The following is a 24,832-nucleotide window of genomic DNA, read 5'->3' as shown; positions in this document are numbered from 1 at the left end:
GACATCTGAAGAAATTTAGCTCAAGTTAGATCATGTTAGATGTGGCCAACAGAAGGTCAAATTTCCAAGCAATAACCCAGATAACAAAATACGCTCTTGTAACGTTTTGCTAACATTCCCGTTACGTTATGAAAACATTTTTGGACATTTTAAACGTGTTGCTCAAAAACACAAACATTTTAGAATGTTTAGCAATGACAATGAGATTTCAATGTTACTTCAAGAACGTTTTTGATAACTGCGTTAGCCAGGTTCTGAGAACATCCCCTGTTAGATGTGAACTTACTCAACCATAAAACAACGTTGTGAATGATTTGGTTGAAGTAAACACAAGCAGAAGTTTGAATTGCTCATAAAAAACATCTGTATGTAAACCGTAGCTTTTAATTGAATGTGTCAATTTACACAACAAGTTTTCATGAACAGATGTAAGAGGGGTAATTTGGACTCTAAATGTTAGTATAAACACACAATGTCACTGCTTTTACAAGCACACCATTTTAGATTTGCAGTGAAGCCAAACCGTGATCACGCACCTGTGATAGTTATGCATTTAAGAAATAATTTCACATCTGTGCACTTGGACATTACAGGGCCTTTTAAACACACCATTCCCCAAATCAAGCACACATCTGACGGACATGCCAGTATTCAGACCTTCTGACCACAGATCCGTCCTCTTTCACCACCTCTTTCTCTACTAAATGAGGCAGGAGAACCTTATCAAAGCCTCCTATAAAGGTCAATGCCTGGACATGTGAGAGATAAATTATAGAGGCAGACAAACATAAAGGTTCATGTACCACATAAGACCCGGAGAGAAACGGACCTTCTCAAAGTCGTCTTTGGCTGAAGGGAGATCTGATGACAGCGACGGGTCTCCGATGTGTTTCTCCATCCGTTCTCCCTGCACTACCATGGTTTTGACCACCTTGCTGACCTTGCGACCCAGTACTGGCTCGTCCTCGAACTCCGAGGCCGTCGCTCCACCGTAAGCAGAAGGTTCAGAGAAAGTCACCTGAAACGCACACACAGGAACTGTTTCAAGTATTAGCAAATACACGTAATAAATACAATACAAAGATAAATATTGTAAATTTGGTGAGTGTGATTTTGACGAAATGTAACGATATTGCCAAACAAACAGTCTTTTCCCCTTACGATAATTAACCAATGTTTTATTACATATATGAAAGTAAAGTACAGTAATATACAGAAAAACTGTCCGATGGCGAGAAAGACAAGTATCATAAATTACGTAAAATATGATCAAGTCATGGAAAAAAATTCAAGTTTCAACAGCCTGTAAGATATCCCACAAGCAGACCTGAGTCTGATCTCCAGCGCTGCGCACTACAGTCCTCTTCAGTACTTTAGAGAAAGCATCAGCTTCATCCACCCGGACCAACTCCTGCTGCGGTCCCTCCATCATCAACACTTCCTCTCTCTCCACACCATCAGCTGATACAAACTTACGAATCACTTTCCGTGTTATCTGTGTGGACGCAAAACACACGCGTATCAAGATTTGAACACGAGGTGATCTACAGTACCTCCGTGTTCATTGACCTTTGTTTAATATAAACAAATGGGAAGCATAGCATTGTTGTCCCCTGATAAAATGCAACCCTGGAATGCATTGTTAGTCACTTGAAATTTCTGCCAGAGGGATAGATGTAAATACATCGAACGTTCTAGAATGATTAAATGAGGTAAAGAAAGTATTATTTACCTTTTTGACCACCATATTTCCATGTTCATCCGTGTACTGTTCCTCTGTCACCGCATGAGGAGAGATTTCTGGCATGTCATCTCCCTGTGAGAAAAACAACAGTCAGCGTGTGACGCTGAAAATACGTGTGAAACAAACAGTACATCTCCAGTTTACAAGACAAAACATCCACTTTGATTATACATTTAGATTTACAATAAAAATCATACAATAATAGTTTTCATTGAGAAAAACACACCGTATTTTTTAAAGAGCTTCTTTTATACACTTAATTTATATACATTCACATATACAATAAATATTTAAATAAAAACCAACAGTATGAGTTCACAGGAAATCAATTCAACACAAATACAAAAACCAAACTGCACTTTTATGTTTCACACAGAGATGGCGACAAAGAGGCAAAAGTTATGGACCGCACCTGCATTGTTCAACACCACATGAAAATAAAACAATCGGCCCGGTTTGAAAACAGCTCCGACACGTTCACCCACAGGTACCTGAATTATAACTCTGCGTCGCACCACGCGGGTGGTCAACACCTCCTCCTCTGAGCTATCAGACAGCAAACCTAGTTCCTCAGCAATCTCCTAAGAGCCAGCAGAGATGCATTATGGGTGCACATCTGATACACTTACATGTCACACCATGCGTAGCCAGTGCACTCCAAAGCAACCATCATCCGTTCTCTTTTAATCAAAACTGTGACTTTCAGCAGTGTGTTATTGTTGCTCTTGAGCAAACCAAACATTAGAGAAGTTAATAAGAATGAATGTGATTCAAACTAAATTCAGACAAAAATAAACTGGATGTACAAGTCCAAAAGCAAAACAAAGAAACAAGGCATTTTTACAGTTTAGTTATATTGTACATAACAACCTAGTTTCTGAGACTGTTAGCATACGTTAACCAACCATCTCACAATGCTAATAGAGCACACACAGCTCATGCTAAGTGTCTTACCCTGCCTATCGAGTCATCGTCATCATCATCATCATATTGAGCTCCTACTCTTGGAGGAAGCTCTTCAGCATATGAATGATCTCCTGTATAACTCTCCTCATCCTCCGGCTCAAGAACTATAGGCAGATCCTCACTGCCCCAGGACAAGGGCCGTTCGTCCTTTCTCTGATATTCTCTAATTTTAGAGAAGTTTGTCAGGTAATCTGGGCTGCATGATAACGGTTCCTCAACTTGGTAAAGTGTCGGAGGAACATCTAAAAGTTCTGCTGCTCCAGCGTCTGGCTCAGAAGTGTCAGAAAACGTTTGTCTGCAGTCAAAAAACTCAGCCTCTGACTCAACGCTGTCTGAATGAACTGGCCTCACTCTGGCTTTAAGATCCAGACCGTACAGCGGAGAGTCAACGTCTAAACTCGCAGAGGTACCAGTGGGCATCTCGGAGGCTTTGAACTCTCGAGTCTCTTCCAGACTACAAGATGTCACGGCAGGTACAAGTGGATACGTTCTAGGAAAGACTAAACTTGATTCGCTAAGTGATTGTAATGACTTAATGCCTGTTGATACTGCCTTCACAGATCTTGAGTTTTTGTGGTCTGGTGATTCAAGACTTAAGCTGAGTTGGGAGAAATCTATTAAATGTGGTGTAACTCTTCTATGGGAGTCACAGAGATGAAACTGAAATAAATTTAACTCTTGCAATCCAGTTGATGTTTGATGTTCCTCAGCTGGTGGAACGTGAGGTGTGGGGGGTTGAGAATGGCTCTGCTCAGGTTTATTGGGGACACTTTGATGGGATACACCGGTCCATGGGGGTGCTATGAGCTGTACTTGATGGTCTACATTGGCCTCTTCTTGCATCAGATCTAAATCTATCTCTTGAGGCTCTACATGACTTCCCTTCATTGTGACGCTGTCCTGTACAAAATGAAATGTAATGGAACAATGCTATATATACAACTTAACAACAGCAATACATTTTTTGCCCAAAAGGAACAGTTGAGAAGCATTAACACCTGATGCAAAACACATTGTATGTCTTCAACAAAGATTCAAAAGGTAAGATGTCTTATTACAAACCATGCAGTCTTAAAAACAGTTAGAGAAAATGGCAAGTTCTCGTTTTTAATACACACGTCTCACTTCTCATCATACACTTGTCTATTCAGTCTTGATTTGTTAGTAGATTGTAAAAATCAGTGCGTGTTTGAGGTCAGATTCCTCCAGGCTGGCAAACTGTGACTTAAGCTGAAGATCCACAGCGGCATGCTCAACCTCTTACCCTTTCCTTGGATTCTTGAGGAGACACTTCACTTGACTGATGTCCTAGTTCTTCTTCATGTGGACTTTCAGAGCCTCTCTTATCTCTTTGAAGAATTGTGAAGCCCTCTGTAATCTCTTCACTTGCAGATGTGTCTGTTTCTATGTATACGTTCTTGTCTTTAAATGATGTAGATGTCTTGGTTTCACTTTCTGAGTCCTGTCTCAGCTCTGAGGTCATTTCATTAGATGAGGGTTTAAGACCTTTACTAGATGTCCACTCAATTTCAGAAATCAACTGACCTTCTGTTTCTGGTAGAGACTCTTTTTGTATCTTACATTGTTCAAATGTCACCAGATTCAACAAACTAGAATCAGATTCGGGTAGACACGGATCATCTTTCTGAATACCTTCAGTGTCATGAATTGGCAACTGACTCACATTATCAACGATCTCTTCAATTTCAAGCTCAGTTACTGAAGCAGGAGATTCAGCTTGATCAAATGCCTCAAAAACTAAAGGTTCTGGAGTAACTGTTTCTATTAGGGCTGAAGTTGCTGCTTCGGGAGATGGGTACCTTAACTCTGATTCAAAACAGGAGGATTGAGGTGATAAAGATCTGGAATCACAGTGGAAACTATCAGAGACAGGTGAGAAAGGTCTAGGTTCATCTATGGTCCACTGAGAAAACACTGAGCCCAAAGTCTGAACATCACACACTGCAGGTAAAAGTGGACTGAAATATGATTCATGCACTATACTAGATTCAAATGTGTATTCATTTGGAACAGGTGACGGGGTTAAGTACGCAGGTACAGGCGAGTCAGGAGAAAGTCTCTGGAATTCATTTACTGAGAATGATGCCTCAGGAGATGAGTTTCGACTTTCCATCAAAAACTTTGCTGTGCATGGTGATGAAGGTCTTTGCTCTGGAATGGGAGATTCAGGAGAAAGTTGCCTGTTCTCATTCACAGATATATATGATTGAGGAGAGGATGCTCTGCTATCTGAGACGAACATAAGACATTCATATAAAACTTCACATTCAGACAGAGAATCAGGGGAAAGTGCTTCATTTTCTTCAGATAAGTCAACTGACTCATGCAGATGTGGCTGCACTGACCTTTGCATAATGTTGGGGACACATTCATTACTTGTGTCTCTTTCAGAATGAGCCTTCACCATCTCCACTGTATAACCAGCATACTCAAACACACCTGGCTTTGGACAGAAACTTTCACCTTTATAATGAGGATCATACAAATGTGACATTAATGCTGATGGAACTGCTTTGCACACAAGCTTATACTGGGGCACCTTTCTGAACATCTCTTGTGATTTCAAACAATATTCATCAACAGAAAACATTTCACCTGACTCAGGGGATGAAGGTCTATCCTCAGTCCACGTAAGGTCCTCTGACGCAAAGCTCGCCATGTCAAACTCTGCGTCAGATGCAATAGATTCTAGGGAAGATGATCTGTTTACCTGAGTAACATTCATACAAACTAAAGATGTGAAGTCAGAAATTGGGGAGTCTAGCGATAATGGCCTCTTTTCATTCAATGAAATGATTGATTCAGGTGACAAGGGTCTCTGTTCAGAAGTTTGTGATGCAAAAACCAAAAACTCAACATCTGCATCTGATGCTAGTGACTCAATGGATTCTGATCGACATATGTTTACTGATGTTATTTCACAGACACAAGAAAACTGTGGAACTGGTGAATCTGGGGATAATGGTCTACACTCCTCCAATGACATATATGAGTCTGGAGATGAGCGATCAATTGTAGATATTCCTGTATGAGGGGACAGAGATCTGTAATCACATATTGAGTCAGGGGACAGTGGTCTACCTTTAATATCTGACAATCTAGTTTCAAGAGATTCATTTTCATCAGACAAACAGAGAGATGCTGATCTGGATCCTGTCTCTGAAATTATTAACTTGTATGTGGACAGTATAAACTCTGGAACAGGTAAATCAGGGGACAGCGGTCTACCCCCAACATCTGACAATCTAGATTCAGGAGAGTCGGATCTTTGTTCTGGATTAAAGTCAGACAGACAACATTCATTCTCATCAGACAAACATGCAGATTCTGGGGAAGCTGATCTGGAGCCTGTCTCTGACATTATAAACCTGTATGTAGATGATGGTGTAAAGTCTTGAACAGGTGAATCAGGGGACAGTGGTCTGTTTTCATGAACTGAAGTAATGGACACCGGTGAGGACCTTCTAAGATCAATCACCATGTCATCAAATACATCCATCTGTAAATCTAACTCTGATAATGCTGATTCAGGGGATGAGGACCTATAATATGTTACCACTGTTGATTCAAACTTGGACAAAACTGATTCATTTTCATACTGCAACACTGCTGGACATTTCAATACGGGCTCTTCCTGAGGAACATCTTGAATGTTTATCTCTTTTGGACCTGACAGAACTTCAGCTTGACCAATACTCAATGTCTCTGTCTCAGCTACCTCTGATATACACTCAAACACACCAGGCTTGGCACAGAATGTCTCCCCCTTGTACTGTGGATCAAATACCTTGGCAATACGATTAGTTAACTCAGCTTTATACACCAGAGTATGCTTTTGATCAACTGCCCCATACTGGCTGATATCTGGTGCGTTGAGTTCCTGATTGTACACCGAGTCTATGGGCTTAAGAACTAATACTATCTGAGAGAATGCTTTTTCTGCTGTCTCACCTTCCGTTGAGGACAAAAGATTGCATTCAGGCTCGGAAATAAGTGATTCTGGGGATTCTGGTCTTTGTTCACTGAATAAAAGCCCACACTGGGAATATTCAATATCAGATGTTTCCAATTCAGGAGATGAGTTTCTAAAACTATCAAATAAGATGACATTTGCATGCAGGAATTCAGGTATAGGTGAATCAGGGGATAGCGGTCTGTGCTCATTTATCGATACAAACGATTCAGGAGAAGATGGGCGAGTTACAGGTGGATCGTCTGATACTGGGCTGTCTTCACTGTTGGAATGGCTAGACTCAGCTGACTCAGATCTACAAGATTTAGTGGGTATAAAATATTCACACACTGTTTGAACAAAGCTGGGAAGAGGCGAATCAGGGGAGAGGCATCTGAGCTCATTCAAAGATGCAATCGATTCAGGGGATGACGGTCGACTTCCAACAAAACATTTTAATGATACAAGGTCACAGTCTGAGTCTGACATTTCAGACTGAAGTGATGGTGAACTATAACCTGTGTGAGTTAAAGTGTCACAGTGCACTGCAAAACAAGGTATCGGGGAATCAGGGGACAGCACTCTGTATGCATTTACAGATGCTGTTGATTCTGGAGATGATGGTCTTGTTTCAGGCAAAAATGCATTGGGGGATGGAGTATAGCGTTCAAAGCTTCTCTCAAATGATTCTCCGTCTGAAATTTCAGAACCGAATGACACCGGAGACCAAGATCCATCCGATTTAGATGATACTGATTGCCAGGAAATCACAGAACCAGGCGAAACGGGTCTTACTGTGTCATCGGTCACCACCAGATAAGAGGTGCCTGGAGTATCTTTTGTCAATTCTGAGAGTGGCGATCTTTTGGAACCTGGTGAATGGGGTGTTTTGAATTCTTTAAAATATCTTACAAATTCAGTTGGCAAAGGTGTAGATGGCCTAAAATCAGGCAATGGAGAATCAACAGAGAGACACGTCCAGTCATTCACTGAACTTACAGATTCAGGTGAAGATGTTCTTAAACAATCCATTAATGTACATGAATCTGGTGACGACGGTCTATACTCAAATGGTATCGGTGAGTCTAAAGGCACTGAGACCACTGATTCAGGTGATGATGATCTATATTCAGACAAAGTCATTGCAAAGTTGTCAACATACTCCAACCCTGTATCTGGTGACAGTGATCTGGTCTCAACACGGGATGTTAATAAAATAGGTGTAAGAGGACTATACTCTGCAACTTCTGCTGAAATTGAGCTGGTGTGTTTAATTTTTGTGCATTGAGCATCTGCTGGTGAAGTTAGAATAATAGGTATATCTATTTCAACATTCTGCCCTGTGCTTAAAAGATTTGCTTCTGGATATCCAGAATCAGTTATTGAATCAAGTGACATCTGATTAAATGTATTGCTTTCTTCAGGTGTAATACAGACGTTAAGTTTTTGAGGAGCACCAGAAATGGCTTGAGCTAAACTTTCAGTAGAAAATTCTGGGGATCTGACTGTGATCTGATCCACATCAATACCAGTGGTGATATCTAAAGACTGTCCTATAGAGGCAGGGCTAGCAAGGAGCGCAACTTCTCCTACAGTAGAAATCTTATCCTTATAAGTTTCTGTGGTTAGACACTTTCTACTTGGCTGAGGTGAAACATAACCTTCACCAAAAAGGGTTCTGTAGAATCTATCTGAAATTTCCTCAACGTGGCGCTTTATATACTCCTCACTTTGGCTTGGTTTCTGTGGAAGTAAATTTTCATCTTGTACTAACACAGTCTTTTCACTTGATGGAAATGTATATGATGTTCTGGAGACATCTGAGGAAAAGTAATCTTCAGGACCCTGCTGGAGTTCCACAGATAACTCGCTAAAATCCGTCTCTGCCTTCTCAGATTCCAAAAGGGTATACTCAAAATCTAACAGGGTTATCTGTCTCTGGCTTTGACATTTGTAACCTTCCAATGAATGAATGGGTGGGGGAGTTTCTTTAGCATCCTGTTGGGTGTACACTGGTATACATCGACCCTCAGTTGCTCCTAACTCTTGGAGAGAATCATCTGAGCTTGGAGTAAACATTTCAGGCATCATGTCTGAGGATTCTTTGGGAGCAGTGGCACCTTTGTAAACTGGATCATAAACTTGAGACTGTAGCCTCCAGGGAACAGCTTTGTACAGGGTGAAGAAGGGACTTACTATTTTGGTAGTGCCCGGAAATTGCTGCTTTAATCCAACAAACTCAAAACCACTTTGAGCCGAACCTCCAACCACGCTAACAAATAAATGACAAAAAATGTTTAGTCAGTTTTAATTTTATTAATACATTTCTTATTTTAGATGTCATGTCAACTTACTCTGAATCCTTTTTCTTTTCTGTTAGCAACTTCTCTTTCTGGGATTCATGAAAAGAAGATGCAGTGAAGGAGAGGTCCTCAACAGAAGCCACCAGTGGTCCAGGTTCTGACCCCCGTTGAGTGAACGCAGCTCGCCGACCCGACCCGGGACTGTCCATGTCCTCCTGCAGGGCTGAGAAACCTGAACAGGCCAACATAGTTTTTCTTAAAAACATTTTTTTTAATTGTTGTATTTTATGTTGCACAATAGCAATGTATATTAAAATGAATTGTGTCAAGACAAGGAAAAAATAATAAATACATTTTTACCTAAATTGCATATTGTAAACTAAAGAATATTCAAAGTTTTAGTAGGATTTTTGATACAAAAAGACAAACTTATTAATACAGTCATTGTCATCCATACCTTCACTATGATCCAGTGATATAGTTTGTTCAATTTCTGCATAAGTGTGCAATGACTGTTTCTGACTCGACAGCATGATCTTTGTTTCAATGAGATGCACAATGTCCATGCGGTTTATTTTTGTAAGCGTCTTCATCAGAGTGCTCTCTGTAGAAGAATGTATTTTAGTATACTGAGATATGTAAAAAATCAAAAGAAATGTCAATTCTATCTTTCAAATATGGCAACATTTGTAAAAAAAAAGAAAACAAAACAAAACCATGCACTTCAACTAAAAGTGGATGTTGACTAAATATTATATCAGAAAAATATATATGAAGCTGGCACACCAAAGCTCCAAAAATATTACAAAAATTGTTTAATAGTAGACTTTCACATAGTGCGTGACGTTTCGAGCATGCAGGCTCCTTAAAGAATGAAAACACTAATCAGTCAAGGTCCTCTGTTCCAACATAAAACATAATATAATGGAAACTAAACGCATGCTCCGGATGCTCACCTGATGGATTTTTTCCCTCTCTTTCTTTCCAAAGCTTTATGAGGGCATGGCTTTGGTCTTGTAGTGAATTGGGATTCTCATTTCTTATCCGATTGATCTGCACATCACTGAATTTCAGCTCTCGAGCCAATTCTGGTTGAACAAAAAACACACAAATCAGTTACCATAGTTACGTTCACTCATTTCTACGTTGAAAACATATATGCAACAAAATATAATCTTTGCATTTAAAAAAAAGCCAAAAATAAATCCAAAGCTCAAAATCGATTTACCCGACCAGCTGAAACCGAGATGATCAGCTACTACAGCCAGGCGACTTTCTCTCCTGTCAGCCTCATCTTGTGGATCTACTGCTAATTCCACCACAGCATCAAAAAACACATGAATATTAACTTTCTATTTACTGGCAGCAGTAAACAAAAGCAGTCACTGGCTTTCTTATCTTTAAATATCAAATGAATACTTTTAAGAAGGAAACATTTCTGAGCAAATGCACAACACATTATCACTTTAAATCGTACAACAGGCAAACCATCAATCATGAATAAATACTATGAGTAATCATTACAGGTTTTGTAAACATTTAGAAGTCTAACGAACAGATTTGTTTCTAAATAGTAATCTAAACTGTACGGCAAAAACACTAGATCAATTTCCCTACTGTATTCACTATTCACATTAATCTTGAGATTAAGACACACAGAAGGAAAAGAGAAAGTCACAAACACAGCCCAAACATCACAGAAGAACCACGAAGAGTTGAAGCTTTAGTTACAACAAAGAGAGGCAACACGTTCATCACTGAGTTGCTGAGGCAGATGAGAAAGAGATAATGGGCCCCAAGGGATAGGGGATACCTTGACTTCGGACTTTATCAGCAGGGATTCGTTCCATCTGCGTCTCAACAGGGTCGTCCCATCTGGGCCTAATGACCAAGGGATCCTCAGGAAAATGCATTTGCATATCTGGAAAAGGTTCCATTTCTACTACAGAGGCATCAATAGTGCTGCTTTCGTCATCAGACAGCGCAGCAGCCTCCTCTTTTTCTTTCTCTGCCCGAGCCAAGCTTTTGACTACCTTAGCTGCCTCCTGACTAATCTCCTCAAAAAATGCATCAGGCTGTTTGCTTGAGTCAGTGGATAGGCCTTTTTTAGGCTTTGCTGGTGTGGAGGTGTGCATTGGCTGACCGGGCTTTCCCCTGACTGGTAGTCTTGATGGGATTGTCTTAACTCTGTTGGACAAGTCTGTGCTTGTTGGACGACCCTGGTCTTTTTTGGTCGGTCTCTTCGTAGAATCACTTTCACAGAAGCTCTTGGCTTTGGAAGACTTTTTAAAGCTGGAGCCTATGGTTAGACCTGTGTCTGTCTCAGATTTTCTCCTTGGCAACTTAGACTTCTTATCTTTTGATGGTTCTGCACGCTTGGCTGAGGTCTCAGGTTCTGATTTGAGGGAGCTGGCTTTAACAGGGATTCTAGATTTTGGTTTCTCCTCCTCTTTGGAGGTGGATGTGTTTTTTCTAGTTTTAGCAGATGAAGAAGCTACAGGGCGACTTTTAGAGACTACTTTACTTTGGGATTTTGACACACCCTCCGAAGAAGGGGATGTCTTTTCAGGGGTCATGGGTAGCTCTATAACTGAATGCTGATCTTCTGGTGATGAATCTGAGGACTCTTGGTCCTGTTGGGAGTGAACTGATCTAGTAACTGTTGACACTGCTGTCTGAATATTGGTTATGACAGTGTCAGAAGTATCAAGATCAGACTCTAACTGTGTCTCTTTTATTACTTTGTCTGATTTTACATCTACAGTTTCTGTCACTGTTTGGTTCTTCTCTGAAGTTTTGACAGAGGTTTTAGACTTTGAGGCATCTGACACTGTAGCTACAGCCTCAGTTGAAGAACGGACGGATAAATCTGCAGCCTGATCCTCCTCTGCCTTAATCTTCAAGGAGAGGTTGCAGCCAACCTCACTGACAGCATCACTGGAAGCTCTTGCAGGTTCAACCCCACCTTCTTCAAGAAGGCCTTCTTCAACGGGTTGCTCTCCTATTTGATAAAAAGCAAACCCTTCCTCCTCATAACTCCTTTTTGTCATGTCTATGGCACCGCTTCTCGTCATCTCAAAAAGTTTTCCCTCTTGAAAGAGGAAAGGGTTTCGTTCACTTGTCGGTGTACCCTCCTCAGTAGGCGTCCGCGTTGTGTCTGGAGTTTCCCCCTGAGAGTGGGAATCTACAGCCAGGCCCAAAATCTTTTGCTCTTCCTCTTTGAGTCTTGCAGCGAAGGCATCGTCATCCTCCCTCATTGAATTCCAGGCATCTGTCTCTGCTTTTGCTGTGACTCCTCTAGATTCAGTCTTGGGAGGTTCTTCTTCAGTGTCATCTTCCTCTGTGTCATCATAAATACATATTTCAGGTTTAAATGTTTCCTTGGTTTGCCCAATAACAATTTCTAAGCTGTCACTACAAATATCCCCATAAGATGTCCCTGCATGCTTCATGTAATCACCTTTAATCTCATCTGTTACATTACATTCTTTTTGGCTACGGGATTTAAAATCTTGTTTTTTCTGAATGGCTGCCTCGCTCTGCTTTTCAAGGATCTCTTGACTTTCCCTTGACCTTTTCAAGCTTTCTTCTTTTTGTTCATCAGTTATATTAGCAGCCACTTTGCTGTTGTTAGAGGCAGTTTGGTTTGATTGCGATAACTCTGAATTAACATTTCCCTTGTCCTTGTGTTTCTCACTGCGGAGGCCTTGAGGTGTTACAATGTGCTTTTCTGAGACAGACTGAGGTCTCCCCACTGCTGATTCAGCTGGAAATGATGCACTTTGGGCCACGGTTTGGCGAACATCCTCAGCTGTTTGGGGGCTCATATGTATACCTGCTGGAAAAGGAGAGGGAGGTTGTACTTTAATGATCGGTTCAACAGACCGTGCTACCTCTGAAGCTTGTTTGGACTCAATAAACCCAACATCATCCACAGAGGATGTTTCATGTTTGGACAGCTTGATGCTGTCATCTCCTGCATCAGACACTAGCAACGTCTGAGAGGACTCACTATCTTTTCTATTGTCCTTTTTGTCTTTTGCATCTTGCTCCATTTCATCAAATGTTTTTATTTTGGCAGCCATTTTAAACATCTCTTCCTCTGGAGTAATTTTCCTCTGTGTCAGGCCACACTTCAACTCATCATCATCTTCTACTGCCTCCTCAGGAATTACTGATGGCTTAAGGGGAACAATCAGGATCATGGGGTCTGGGGTTTTAGGATTGACCTCATAACTTACCTCTTCAGAACTGGGTGTGTCAGGTGAGAGAGGGCTCTTACCCGAACTTGTCATCAGGGACGTCTGCTCACAACTGTCCTCGTCGGCATTACCCTCCTGTTCTTTGAGAATTCTACTACGCAAACTGTCTGGGGGGATTTCAGGGGCTCTGGAGGATGTCAGGTACCCTGCAGTTGCACTGGGTTGTTCTACTGTAGGTGGAAAAGCCAGGTTGGTTTTCTGCTCTAAGGGGCTGCTTTCTAAGGAGTCACGGCATGGGGATTCTTTCGTTGGGCTAGGCTCAATTGAGTCAGGGGTTTTATGGGAAGAGTTGTCTTCCATCAAGGGACTACCCTCTAAAGAGTCCTTGTGGCTAATCGTAAAAGAGTCATCAGCTACTGGACTAAGGGTTTCTGAATCATGGTGTCTAAGAGGCAGCACTAAACCACCATGGTCCTGTATAGGTGCCCTTGCCGCCAGGGAGTCAGTATAGGTAGGCTGACCATCAAAGGATTCCTCATCGCTTAAAAAGCTCTCTAATGTTTCAGAAGACCTTTTTGTCAGTTTTCGAGATTTAGGTGGCTTAGATGATACCAAAATAACGTCTTTATCAACAGAGGTTTGCTCATTCCCAAATGTAACTACTTTGCTATGAGGACTACACATGGACTCACTTTTAGTTGGTTCGCCCACTGCTTTACTCGCTGCTGGACGGTGAGTTGCATCTTCAGATATTTGTTCACTAGCTGTCTTCACCTCAGTAGAAAAGGATACCAATACTTTACTTGTTTTGACTTTAGGGGTGACTGCTATCGTTTTTGATGTCTTTCCAGGTACAGACATAGTTGTCTTTTTGGGCGATGAGAGGCTCTCAGGGCTTGTTTCTGGAGTTTCAGCCATACCCTCATGTTTGTAACTGTCCTCAGAACTCACGGTGGCTTCCACTTCACCGAGGCTTGCAATGGGCGAGTCAATCAATCCTTCATGTTTAAGGCTGTCTGAGCTGTCATCAAATGCACTGTTTTCTGTACCGCTGTCAGGTAAAAGATCTGGTTTTGACAATCTTTGTGAAATTGCTTTTGTCTTACCAGAGTCTTGTCCAGAGGCCACACCCTCACCACCTTTATCTTTCTGGCACTGAAGACTCTTTTGATCTCCTGTAGTGTCTTTAGAGACACCAGGCTTTAAAACATCTAGAGACACTTCATGTGAGGGTGCTTGTGGAAGACATTTTGACATAGTGAGTACGGCCTTTGGCTGACTAACAGTGATCGCATCTGTTTTGGAAGGCCCTTTGTGCTCAAAAAGCCCAGATTTTCTTTTTGAGGGGTCTTGGCCTGTTTGAAATGCTCTCATTAGCTCTCTTACAGACATAGTTTCTTCTAGTCTCTCAGACTCTGGTTTGGTTGTTTTGGGAGGAGTCTGTTTCTGGGGTGAAGCAGATTGCTTTTTCAGGCCTGATGTTTTCTGCTCTTTGACAGCAGGGGATGGTTTACTTTCTGCTGCTTTATTTGGGGTCTTTTGGCCTATCTGTTTTTTACCACCTTTTTTCTCTTCCTCAACTTTCTTTTGAAGAGCCTTAACTTTCTCTTTAATAGAACCTATCGGTGTCTCCTCAACTACTGGTGACACTGGAGATTTTTTCTGGTCTCCAGGGACAAGCAAGAGGCCATCCCCTTCTGAAGACTTATCGAGGGTTTTACTAACGATGCCTTCTTTTGTGGTTAATAACTGGGTTTCATCGGTTTGCCCGTGAGGTCCTTTCTTTCTGACTGGCTTTTTTAATTCTGTTTTAGTGTCTTTTACCACTGTAGGGACAATTTTTCTACCACCTCTGCGCAGAACAACCTCAGTAAACCTTTGCTGCGATGCTGTGTCTTGGGATGATGCCCTAGATGTTTCAGGTGCGTCCAGTAGATATTCCTTTCCTTTACTGCTGAGATTGGTCTCTATGCCAGATGCGCCTCTAGGACCCTTTCTTCTCTGAGACCCTCGGTTGACTCTTGCTTCCTTAAGAAGTGATTCTTGAGATTCAAAAGCCGCCATCATTTTGGCCTCTTCAATTTCACTGTCTGTTAGGAGAACCCACCCCTCATCCTTCCGGTACAAACGACTCTCTGTTTTTGCAGACTCTTCCTTCTCACATGTTCCACTCCTCAGAATTTCACTAACTTTCTCCAGATCCTCTTTGACTTTTTCCATTATCTCGAAAGGCTCTGCTGACACCTCCTCGGCCCCCTTATCTAAATAATCCCCTTGCATTGGACTGGCTTTCTCAGAGGAATCAGTGGTCAGAATAGCAGTCATTTTGATAAGATCTTGCTTCATCTCTGACACTTCAGAAAGCAAATCTGGGCTTGCAAGAGCAGGCGAGTCTTGGATTAACTGCGTTTTCAGGAATGTTGTTTCTGTTGTCTCTGTGTCTTCATCATCTTCCATTGTGACAAAGAACATTAAAGGAGCAAATTAACCAAAATTTAAATAAAAGGGACAGGGGTTGGAAAAGGAGATAAGGGAATAATTCAGAATGTTTCAGGGATCAGAAGGCATCAATATAACAAGAAACGATAAGTGGACAGTGGCAGGATGAGTGGACGGTCTACTGGATTTATGGGAGAATAACAACTGCAAAGCAAATACTAAGCAACTCTTAAAGACGAGAAGAATAAGTAGGAAATAATTTACTTATCCTCATTTGGTTTACAGAACAGAACAGAGAGACAAACTAACATGAAAAAAGAACCAAAAACACTGGGAGAACTGAAGAACAAAAACACAAAGTACGCAATTCAAGACTGCTCAAGATGTATAACTCATGTCTACAGAACAGAAAAAGAGAGACAGAGCGAAAGCTCAACAAAAACAAACTCATCAAAACATGTTCTGAAGTTTTTTAAAGAAAGCCAGTGAAACTAAAACCACAATTTTTTTTACATGAAATCTTAAGAATATCATAAACGCAGTGGTTTGTAAATGTGTAGATAAATAACTAGATAAATGAAATTATCAAATAACCAAAATGTTAAAATTATAAATGAAAGTTAAAAATTGAAAATAGTTATTTTAGATTAAAAGTGAGACTGTTAAACAAGGTGCACTGAATCATTCATTCATACACAAACACACTCACATTCAGTTGACAAATATACGGCACATGTGTCCTATGGTATGACAGCAACAATTTAGAAATAAAACTAACAATACAAATAAATCTCTATTATGCTATTTTATATTATACATTTAAATATTAATAATATATTATTAACAGTTTGTTTTCTTTTGCCATGTCACACCATAGGACACATGTACAGTATATTTGTCAACTACTCACACAATGTGTTAGCTGTTATTTCCACTGTTAAGTGGTGTTATTTAACGTGTTAATGTGTAGTAATTGTTTGTGTGCTATGCAGAGATATGTGGACATTGCCAGGTTTGGCTATTTCAATCATTTCTGTAAAGATGTTATGTTATTTTGCCATAACATACAATCACATTCTAGAGACTGGTGTGCTTTCAATTTTGTTGCAATAGTTTGGGAAGAGCCTATTTCTATTCAAGCAAGATCAACCCAAGATCATCTTTGGGATGAATTAGAATGCACAAGCCATGACAATGAGCCACACCTCATCGTCCAACATCACTGCTGGACCTCCTGAATGCTCTCTGAATGTCCTAAAATTTTCAAATTCATCCCAAAAATGTTCAGTAGGGGTTCAGCGCATCGGGCAGAACAGTAAAGTTCTTCCACACCAGAATTAATAATCATAGTCATTTAAAAACAGAAAATGGCTCTCCTAAAAGTGCTGTAACAAAATTATAATCACAGAAAATTTTTCTGTGAAAAAATCATTTTGTATTGTTGCAATAAGATTTGTTTACACTGGAATTACAGGAATAGTGAAAAAATGTCCACAAATTTTTGGCCATATAATGGAAATAATTTACTTCTAGGTCACATTACATAGTGTGGTGATTCAAATATTTTCTAAAGACATACAAAACAATCTATTCAATGTTCATGTCCAATTGACATAAAAATAAAGTAACAATCATTATATACAGTATATTGATCAATATATATATATATCAGTTGATCATTGCTTTTATGTACCTCAATGTTGGGTGTCAAATTCAGAAAAAAAACAAGATTGTTCTGAAAAAAAAAACAAGATAAATAATACAAGATTTTCTCTAAAGGACTCTAAATGCCACCTGCAGGGACGATAAAACAAGGAGGGAAAACTACTGATGTTGATGGGAACGTCTTAGTTACGAATGTAACCTCAGTTCCCTGATGGAGGGAACGAGACGTTGTGTCGAGCCGACAGATGGGGTTTGCTCTTGAGAACCTATCAACTTCTGACTAGTTTAGGAAAGGCCAATGAAATTGGCGAATGAAATTTGCATGCCGGACTCCGCCCCCGGATATCCGGGTATAAAAGGGCGTGCTACATTCATTCACCTTTTGGTCTGAGGAGCCTGAGAGCATCCCTCGACCGCTGAGGCGGGCGGCCAGCTTTGTGGCAAGAAGGACACAACGTCTCGTTCCCTCCATCAGGGAACTGAGGTTACATCCGTAACAAGACGTTCCCTTTCTGTCGGTCTCTCGGCGTTGTTTCGAGCCGAGAGATGGGGTTCCTATGGAAAATGCCACAGCGCTGTGCTATGTCACAATCTCTAGCGGAGCGACGCTGAGTTTTGAAGAAAAGGTGGGAAGGCCCTGCCACCGGCCATCATGGGCGGAGGCCTTGTTTCTCTAACAGCGAGAAGTCGCCCGGCACCGTAAGGGCCACTGGGTAAGCATTATTCCCCCTGGGGGAAAAACGCTACAGAGACCACTACCTACCGTGGGGAGGAATTAGTGGAGACACCAACATGGTCTCGCCATCAGGGGAGAACTCATGGGAAAATATGCGGACTGAAGGAGTTAACCGCAAGGTGGAAGTCCACCTAGGGAGGTCATGGGTTGCCGAGGTGGGAACCACTCATGAGAATACATCAGACGGAACCACCCAGTGGGGGGGTTACCACGTCTGGAGCACTAGGTCTGGTTAGAGCTATGTGGTAGATAACTCAACTGTTACCCGGCCTAAGGGGGCAGGGCTGCTCTGCTCAGCCCGGCCCCCAGGAAGGTGCTTAGTGATGGATGGAATGCCTATTCTTCACCCAGTGAGGGGAAGAAGGGAGGCTGAATTAGCGCACTGACCCAGCTAGAGGGAAGGGGGGAAGTCGCTTTCACAGACGTATGCCCTACCGGTCGCCGTTTCTTACCTGTTGCCCTGCAAGACACGGGCTGACACCGGTTCCACGGGGAGGCTGTAGAACCTTGCGAAGGTGTTGGGTGTAGCCCAACCCGCAGCTCTGCAGATGTCTGCCAGAGAGGCGCCCTGAGCCAGTGCCCATGAGGAGGCCACACCCTGGGTGGAGTGTGCCCTCACTGCTAATGGGCAGGGGCGAGCTTGAGATCGGTATGCCGTAGCGACGGCATCCACGATCCAGTGCGCCAGTCTCTGTTTGGAGACAGCCCTCCTCTTTTGCTGAAAAAGACAAAGAGCTGCTCAGAGCTTCTGAAGCTCTGCGTGCAGTCCGAGTAGAGGCGCATACTGGACACAACACGGATGGGGTTGGGTCTTCCTCCCCAGTGGGAAGCGCCTGCAAGTTCACTACCTGGTCCCGGAAGGGAGTGGTGGGAACCTTGGGCACGTAGCCAGGCCGTGGTCTCAGGATCATATTTGAGTCTTCAGGCCCGAATTCTAGGCAATCCGTGGACACAGAGAGTGCTTGTAGGTCCCCTACCCTCTTGATGGAGGCGAGCACCACCAGGAGGGTCGTCTTCAACGTAAGATGAGGAAGAGCTGCCTCTCCCAGTGGCTCGAAGGGGGACCTCTGGAGGCCCGCCAGGACCACTTTAAGGTCCCAAGAGGGTACGGAGCGCGTTCGTGCCCCTAAGGAACCGAATGACCAGGTCGTGCTGTCCTAGAGACTTTCCGTCAAGTCTCTACTGTTGGAAGGACAGCACGTTCCCAATCAAGCATCTCTGTGGGTCTTCTCCTTGAGAAGAACACCAGGACGAGAAGAGGCATACAACCACCTAGTGGCAGGGGCCCTAGCCTGGGTGATGGTCTCCACCACTGCCGGGGGTAGGCCACTCAGGATCTCCTCGTCCCGTCCAGGGGCCAGACATGGATGTTCCAGAGGTCTGGCCTGGGATGCCATAACATGCCCTTCCCCTGCGAAAAAAGGTCCTTCGTCAGGGGAATCAGCCAGGGGGAGTTGTCGTCAAGAGCATTAGCTCCGAGAACCAAGTCCGGTTGGGCCAATAGGGCGCAACTAGTAACATTTGATGCTCCTCTTCCCTGACTTTGCACAAGACCTTTCCACTTCCGCTTCCCTGGTGGGGAAGGCGTACTCAGAGAGGCGTCGACTGATGAGAGCGCGTCGGCTGTCTGGTTCAGGTCGCCCGGGATATGTGTGGCTCGCAGGGAGCTGATCACCTGCTGACTCCACAGGAGGAGGCATCGGGCGAGTTGTGTTAACTGCCGTGAGTGAATTGCCACCCGCAGTTGTGCTGTCCGACCGGACCAGCACGTGCTTGCCCTGCACGAGAGGCTGCAGCCTCTTCAGTGCAAGTAGCACAGCCAACAACTCTAGGCAGTTGATATGCCAACGGAGGTGGGGGCCCGCCCCCGACACTGCGTGCCCGTTGCACACTGCACCCCAACCCTGCAAACGATCTAGATGCCGGAGCACCAGGTCCCTGTGTGTACACAACAGATCTCGCGAGTGTGCCAAGATGAGCCAGTCGTCGAGATAGTTCAGTACGCACACACCTCTTTCCCTGAGGGGAAGGAGGGCGGCTTCCACGATCTTCGTAAAGACACGTGGAGACAGGGACAGACCGAAGGGGAGGACCCTGTACTGATATGCCCGCCCCTCGAAGCAAACCGTAGGAACGGCCGATGCCGAGGCAGGATCCAGACATGGAAGTACGCGTCCTTCAGGTCGATTGCCATGAACCAATCCTGACATCTGACAGACGTCAGGATGCGCCTCTGCATGATCATCCTGAACGGCAGCTTGTGTAGGTGCTTGTTCAGGGCACGCAGATCTAGGATGGGGCGCAACCCCCCGGCTTTCTTGGGGACAATGAAGTACGGGCTGCAAAACCCGCTGGACATCTCGGCTGAAGGGACGGGCTCGATCGCTCCCTTTGCCAGAAGGGTGGCGACCTCGGCCCGAAGCACGGGCGCATCCCTACCTCTGACTGAGGTTGAGAGGATGCCCTGAAACTTGGGCGGGCGTCTGGCGAACTGGATCACGTAGCCGAGACGGATCGTCTTCCCTAGCCACCATGACAGCCTGGGAAGCCATAGCCAGGCTCCCAGGAACCGAAACAGGGGGACCATACTGCTTCATGGATCTGCTTCATCGTCCCCCCGGGGGGTGGTTCGATGGCTAGCAGTATGGATCCCTCGCCGTGGGGAAGCCCCCAGGGCTGTTGACTGAGAGTGCTGAGGGCTGCTGATTATCCTCGACCTTGGGTCTCGCCGTGACGCAACGTCGAGTTGCCGAACACCATTTTGTAGAGGGTTCGAGCGGCTGTGATAAACACCCAGAGAGAGAGGAATCTCTTAGAAGTGGGCTGTTGGGACGGGGCAGGAACCGTCCCGGATCGACCACCCAGCGATGGAATGGCTCGGGTCGGGCCCAATGGTATTCTCGATCTCCCTGGGGTCTTCCCATGAGGGCCGCTTCTGCTTTCGCCGTGGCTGCTGACGGGGTGGTGGTCTCCTCTTCTATGTCTTCTTCCGGGAGGCCGCCTGAGTGGGGGACGCCGGAGCCGGAGGGCGTCGAAGAGGACCAGGGCTGCAGGGAAGCAGACGGTGCACGGGACTCGACAGCCGAGGGCGGCCGAGTCGCGGCGGGGGAGGATATGCTTGATAGCCTCTGTCTGCTTCCTTACTGTCAAGAGCTGCTGCTCGACAGTATCACCAAACAGCGCCCCCCATGCGAGATGGGTGCGTCGAGAAAGCGGACCTTCTCGGCGTTACTCATCTGTGCAAGGTTCGGCCAGAGGTGTCTCTCATGGACCACAAGTGTGGACATCGCCCGACCCAGGGCCCGCGTGGTCACCTCGGTGGCGGCGCGGAGTTCCTGCATAAGCACTGGGTCAGCTCTCTCCAGCAGTAATTCGGCGTAGAGTTGAAGTCTCGAAGTCGATCATGTGTGAAAAAAAAGGTGAATGAATGCAGCACGCCGTCTCCCTTTTATACCCGGATATCCGGGGGCGGAGTCCGGCATGCAAATTTCATTCGCCAATTTCATTGGCCTTTTCTAAACTAGTCAGAAGTTGATAGGTTCTCAAGAGCGAACCCCATCTGTCGGCTCGACACAATGTCGAGAGACCGACAGAAAGGGAATCATAATTTGCTTTGCAGATTGTTATTGCTTTAATGAAGGGAATGAGGCTTGAAAAAACAAACATCACCACAGTATGAATGAAATTTACTTGTGAACAAACAGAATTTGTACAGTATAGTTGGCGGTGAGCTTCTCAGAGTCGTTCTATAAAACTGGTGCCTTATGTTTCTTTTGTATATAGAGATTAATGAGTCCTTCTAAGCACCCTGAAGTGTCAAATTAGGATCATACAATGCTAGAAATGAACTGTAAAACCCTCAACCCATCTGAAAGTTAGATTAAGGTAACTTACAAAAACAGAAAATTTAAATATAGCTGCAAGCAGCAATAATGGGTCCTCACACCACTGTGCCACAGCTACATGGTGCCTATCAGAAAACAATGCAAAGTGCAAAATGTATTTAAGCGACCAGGTTTGATCTAAATCTGTCAATGTATGCTGTAGATATGAGAAACTTCCTTGTTGCCTTTTTTGCATCACTATGGCAACATCATTCGAAATGCTCAGGCCATAATAAAAAATGTGAAGAGCCACCAGTTTTATAAAATGACCTTTTGTCTAAAACTAAACAATAATCAATCGTTTAAACTACTAAGACATGACGTCAGTCATTATAATTACTTTACAGAAAGTGAAAGAAAGTCATGCTACAGTATGTGAGTCATGTGACAGCGGTGACATCTCGGTTAGTGCTTTCAGTGGTTTTAATACATTAAACTAGATATCTTACATTTCTCAAGTGTTCGGCTTGTCTGCAAAGAAAAACAAGTGAAGAACATTAAATTCTATACATTCTATGAATAAATAGACACACTTAAACATTTAAAAAAGATCATACGCACACAAACTTTCTATTGTTGTTGTACTGAGCTAATATTATTTTCTTCTCCTACAAACTTATCTGCATTTTCACAAGCATCGTTTAGTATCATAGGAATGGAGGCTGCTGCCCACAATGATCTTAGGTTTTACTATACTTGCTGGAAAATTTCCCCACTTCATAATCCACTGAGTAAAAATCACACTTATATTATTTGTTGAAGTAATTCTACTTCTACTCAATCCAAATCTTCAGTGCCTGACTCGTCCCACATCGAAAATCAACATGAACAAGACATCAAACCAGTAGGATGAGTTCAGGCACAGAAAAGAACGCTAGTACTTCAGGACATATCTTCAAAGATCTAGCAAGCACCACGAATGACAAATAATAAGGGTCAAAGCAAAAGACTTTGTGTTAAGCAAAGTGCAAAAACGCAGTTACCTCCTCATCAGGTTCTTGTTCTGAATCTGATTCCTTTGAGGAGCAAGAAGCAGCAACGGAAGAAGAGACGAGCGGAGACGACAGAAAGATGGACAGATACAGGACAGAGGGAGAAAGAGAGCGGGCAAAGCAGTTACCATAGCAACAGAGCATCACTGAGGCCAGTCAATGAGCCGTGGCCACGTGGGTTAGTGCAAACATCCAACACAAAGTTTATGATTGAAAAAAACACAAACTTCATGATTTACGAATTTGTCAGGTCAAACAAATAAGACTTTAAAAATAATGAAACAAATGAGCTGGACAAATTCAAACCCGTGACACTACGTCATACAAAAGTACTATATGTTGTACTGTAGATTTCCAAAAACTAAAGTGCCATGCAGCAATAACATCATGGCCACAAATGAAACATAATCCATGCACAACTGCCAATAAGAGCTGACGGAAAACAAACAAAAAATGGCGAAATAAAAACGACAATAACATTTGATGCACATTTTTCAGCTTTGTAATCTCAGTATGGACATGTGATGTGTTCTTACCTTTGAGTAAACTGGCAGGGTGATGTTCAGATTACAAATAGCACTATGAGTCAAGCTCCTATAAGATCTCGGATCCTTCGTGAAGGACAAGCGTCCGCACGGCTCTTGAGTGTTGTCTCGTATCTAAAACAATTCACCAAGCAAACAGTTTAATAGCTTTGTGCATTAAACCCTTAGAAAAATCCAGATTACAGGAACTGTTATGATAACACACTCACTTTGATAAAAAGAGCCAGTCGGTTTTCTTTGAAGGCGTAAAAGATGAAGACGTGATGCTGACCGCTTTTGGTCAGGGGGACCAGATTCCCGAAACAGTCGACGTAGATTGGCTTTCCCTCTAGCACCTAAAACACAACGTAATGACAATAACTTCTACACATCAGATAACAGTTAAGACAAACTAGAAAAAAGATTGGATGAGCTGGATACCTGAGGCTGTGCATTATAGAGATTGTTTTGATTTTATGTCAATCTGGAACACAGCTATACGTTGGATGTACTATATCATGTCTAACCTCAACATCACGGCTGCGCGCCACTTCTGTGAAATTCTCCTGCTGCTCCAAAGTTTTGTCCATTTTGTCGTCGGTCATACAGAAACATCTCATTCGTGCTTCAATGGGGTCGTGCGTTTTGGCAAAGATGACAAATTTGGCCATGTACGGTACACAGATGATTTCACGATACACTTGAGTGGCAAAGTTCACCGACTCCTGCAGCTGCCTGCAGTCGATCAGCCAGAATCTGATGGAGGTAAAGGTGGAGGACAAAGGCCGTATGACAATCGAAAATAAAATAATAAACTGGTTGTCAATCTTGTGAATCGTATCTGTTCAATACACTGCAAAAAATGACATTCTTTCTAAGCGTCTTTGTCTTGTTTCGCAGTACAAATATCTAAACATTCTTAAATCAAAATACAATTACTTGACAAGAAAAGTGACCGAAGATATTTGGTCTTGTTTTACGAAAAATAATATAAGAATTAAGTACGTTTATGGTAAAAACAAGCTAAAAAATATCTGTACATGGGGTGAGAAAAATAAACTTGAATTAGGTACTTGAGAAAAAGGTCAAACTAAATTCAAGTTTATTTTTCTCGTAGCATGGACAGATTTTTTTGCTTGTTTTTACCATAAACTTACTTAATTCTTACATTCTTTTTCATAAAACAAGACCAAATCACTTTTCTTGTCAAGTAATTGTATAATGATTTAAGAAGCTTTAGATATTTTCACTAAAAACAAGACAAAAATGCTTAGTAAGAATGTCATTTTTTGCAGTATAAGTATTGCAGCATCATAACAATGCAGTATTGCCGTGCATTATGGGTACTTCTAATTCTGGAACTGAAATAAAACACATTTCTATAGCGCCTTTTGCCATTTTGCA

At 42.9% G+C, this 24,832-nt stretch overlaps 1 protein-coding gene across 8 annotated transcripts in view; it reads right to left on the bottom strand.

The window, feature by feature from the left end:
* The window catches only part of ank2b (ankyrin 2b, neuronal), a 70,300-nt gene that overhangs the window by 2,117 nt on the left and 43,351 nt on the right, over positions 1–24,832 (bottom strand). For 7 of the 8 annotated variants that reach the window (XM_057329864.1, XM_057329858.1, XM_057329873.1 and 4 more), the window contains 14 exons: positions 23,956–24,184; positions 23,659–23,784; positions 23,441–23,563; positions 22,896–22,928; positions 22,362–22,383; positions 10,800–15,638; positions 10,215–10,295; positions 9,943–10,074; positions 9,444–9,590; positions 9,038–9,218; positions 8,880–8,955; positions 1,733–1,816; positions 1,328–1,495; positions 830–1,018 (listed from right to left, as the gene is read on the bottom strand). In XM_057329864.1, coding sequence (XP_057185847.1) covers positions 830–1,018; positions 1,328–1,495; positions 1,733–1,816; positions 8,880–8,955; positions 9,038–9,218; positions 9,444–9,590; positions 9,943–10,074; positions 10,215–10,295; positions 10,800–15,638; positions 22,362–22,383; positions 22,896–22,928; positions 23,441–23,563; positions 23,659–23,784; positions 23,956–24,184 — 6,430 coding nt within the window. The remainder of the gene's footprint in view (positions 1–829; positions 1,019–1,327; positions 1,496–1,732; positions 1,817–8,879; positions 8,956–9,037; positions 9,219–9,443; positions 9,591–9,942; positions 10,075–10,214; positions 10,296–10,799; positions 15,639–22,361; positions 22,384–22,895; positions 22,929–23,440; positions 23,564–23,658; positions 23,785–23,955; positions 24,185–24,832) is intronic. The other variant, XM_057329840.1, reaches the window with a different exon arrangement.

The sequence above is a fragment of the Triplophysa rosa genome, linkage group LG1, assembly GCF_024868665.1.
Source record: "Triplophysa rosa linkage group LG1, Trosa_1v2, whole genome shotgun sequence".
Lineage (NCBI taxonomy): Eukaryota > Metazoa > Chordata > Actinopteri > Cypriniformes > Nemacheilidae > Triplophysa > Triplophysa rosa.
The sequence above is the reverse complement of the archived record's forward strand: the minus strand, read 5'-3'. Positions and strand labels throughout refer to the sequence as shown.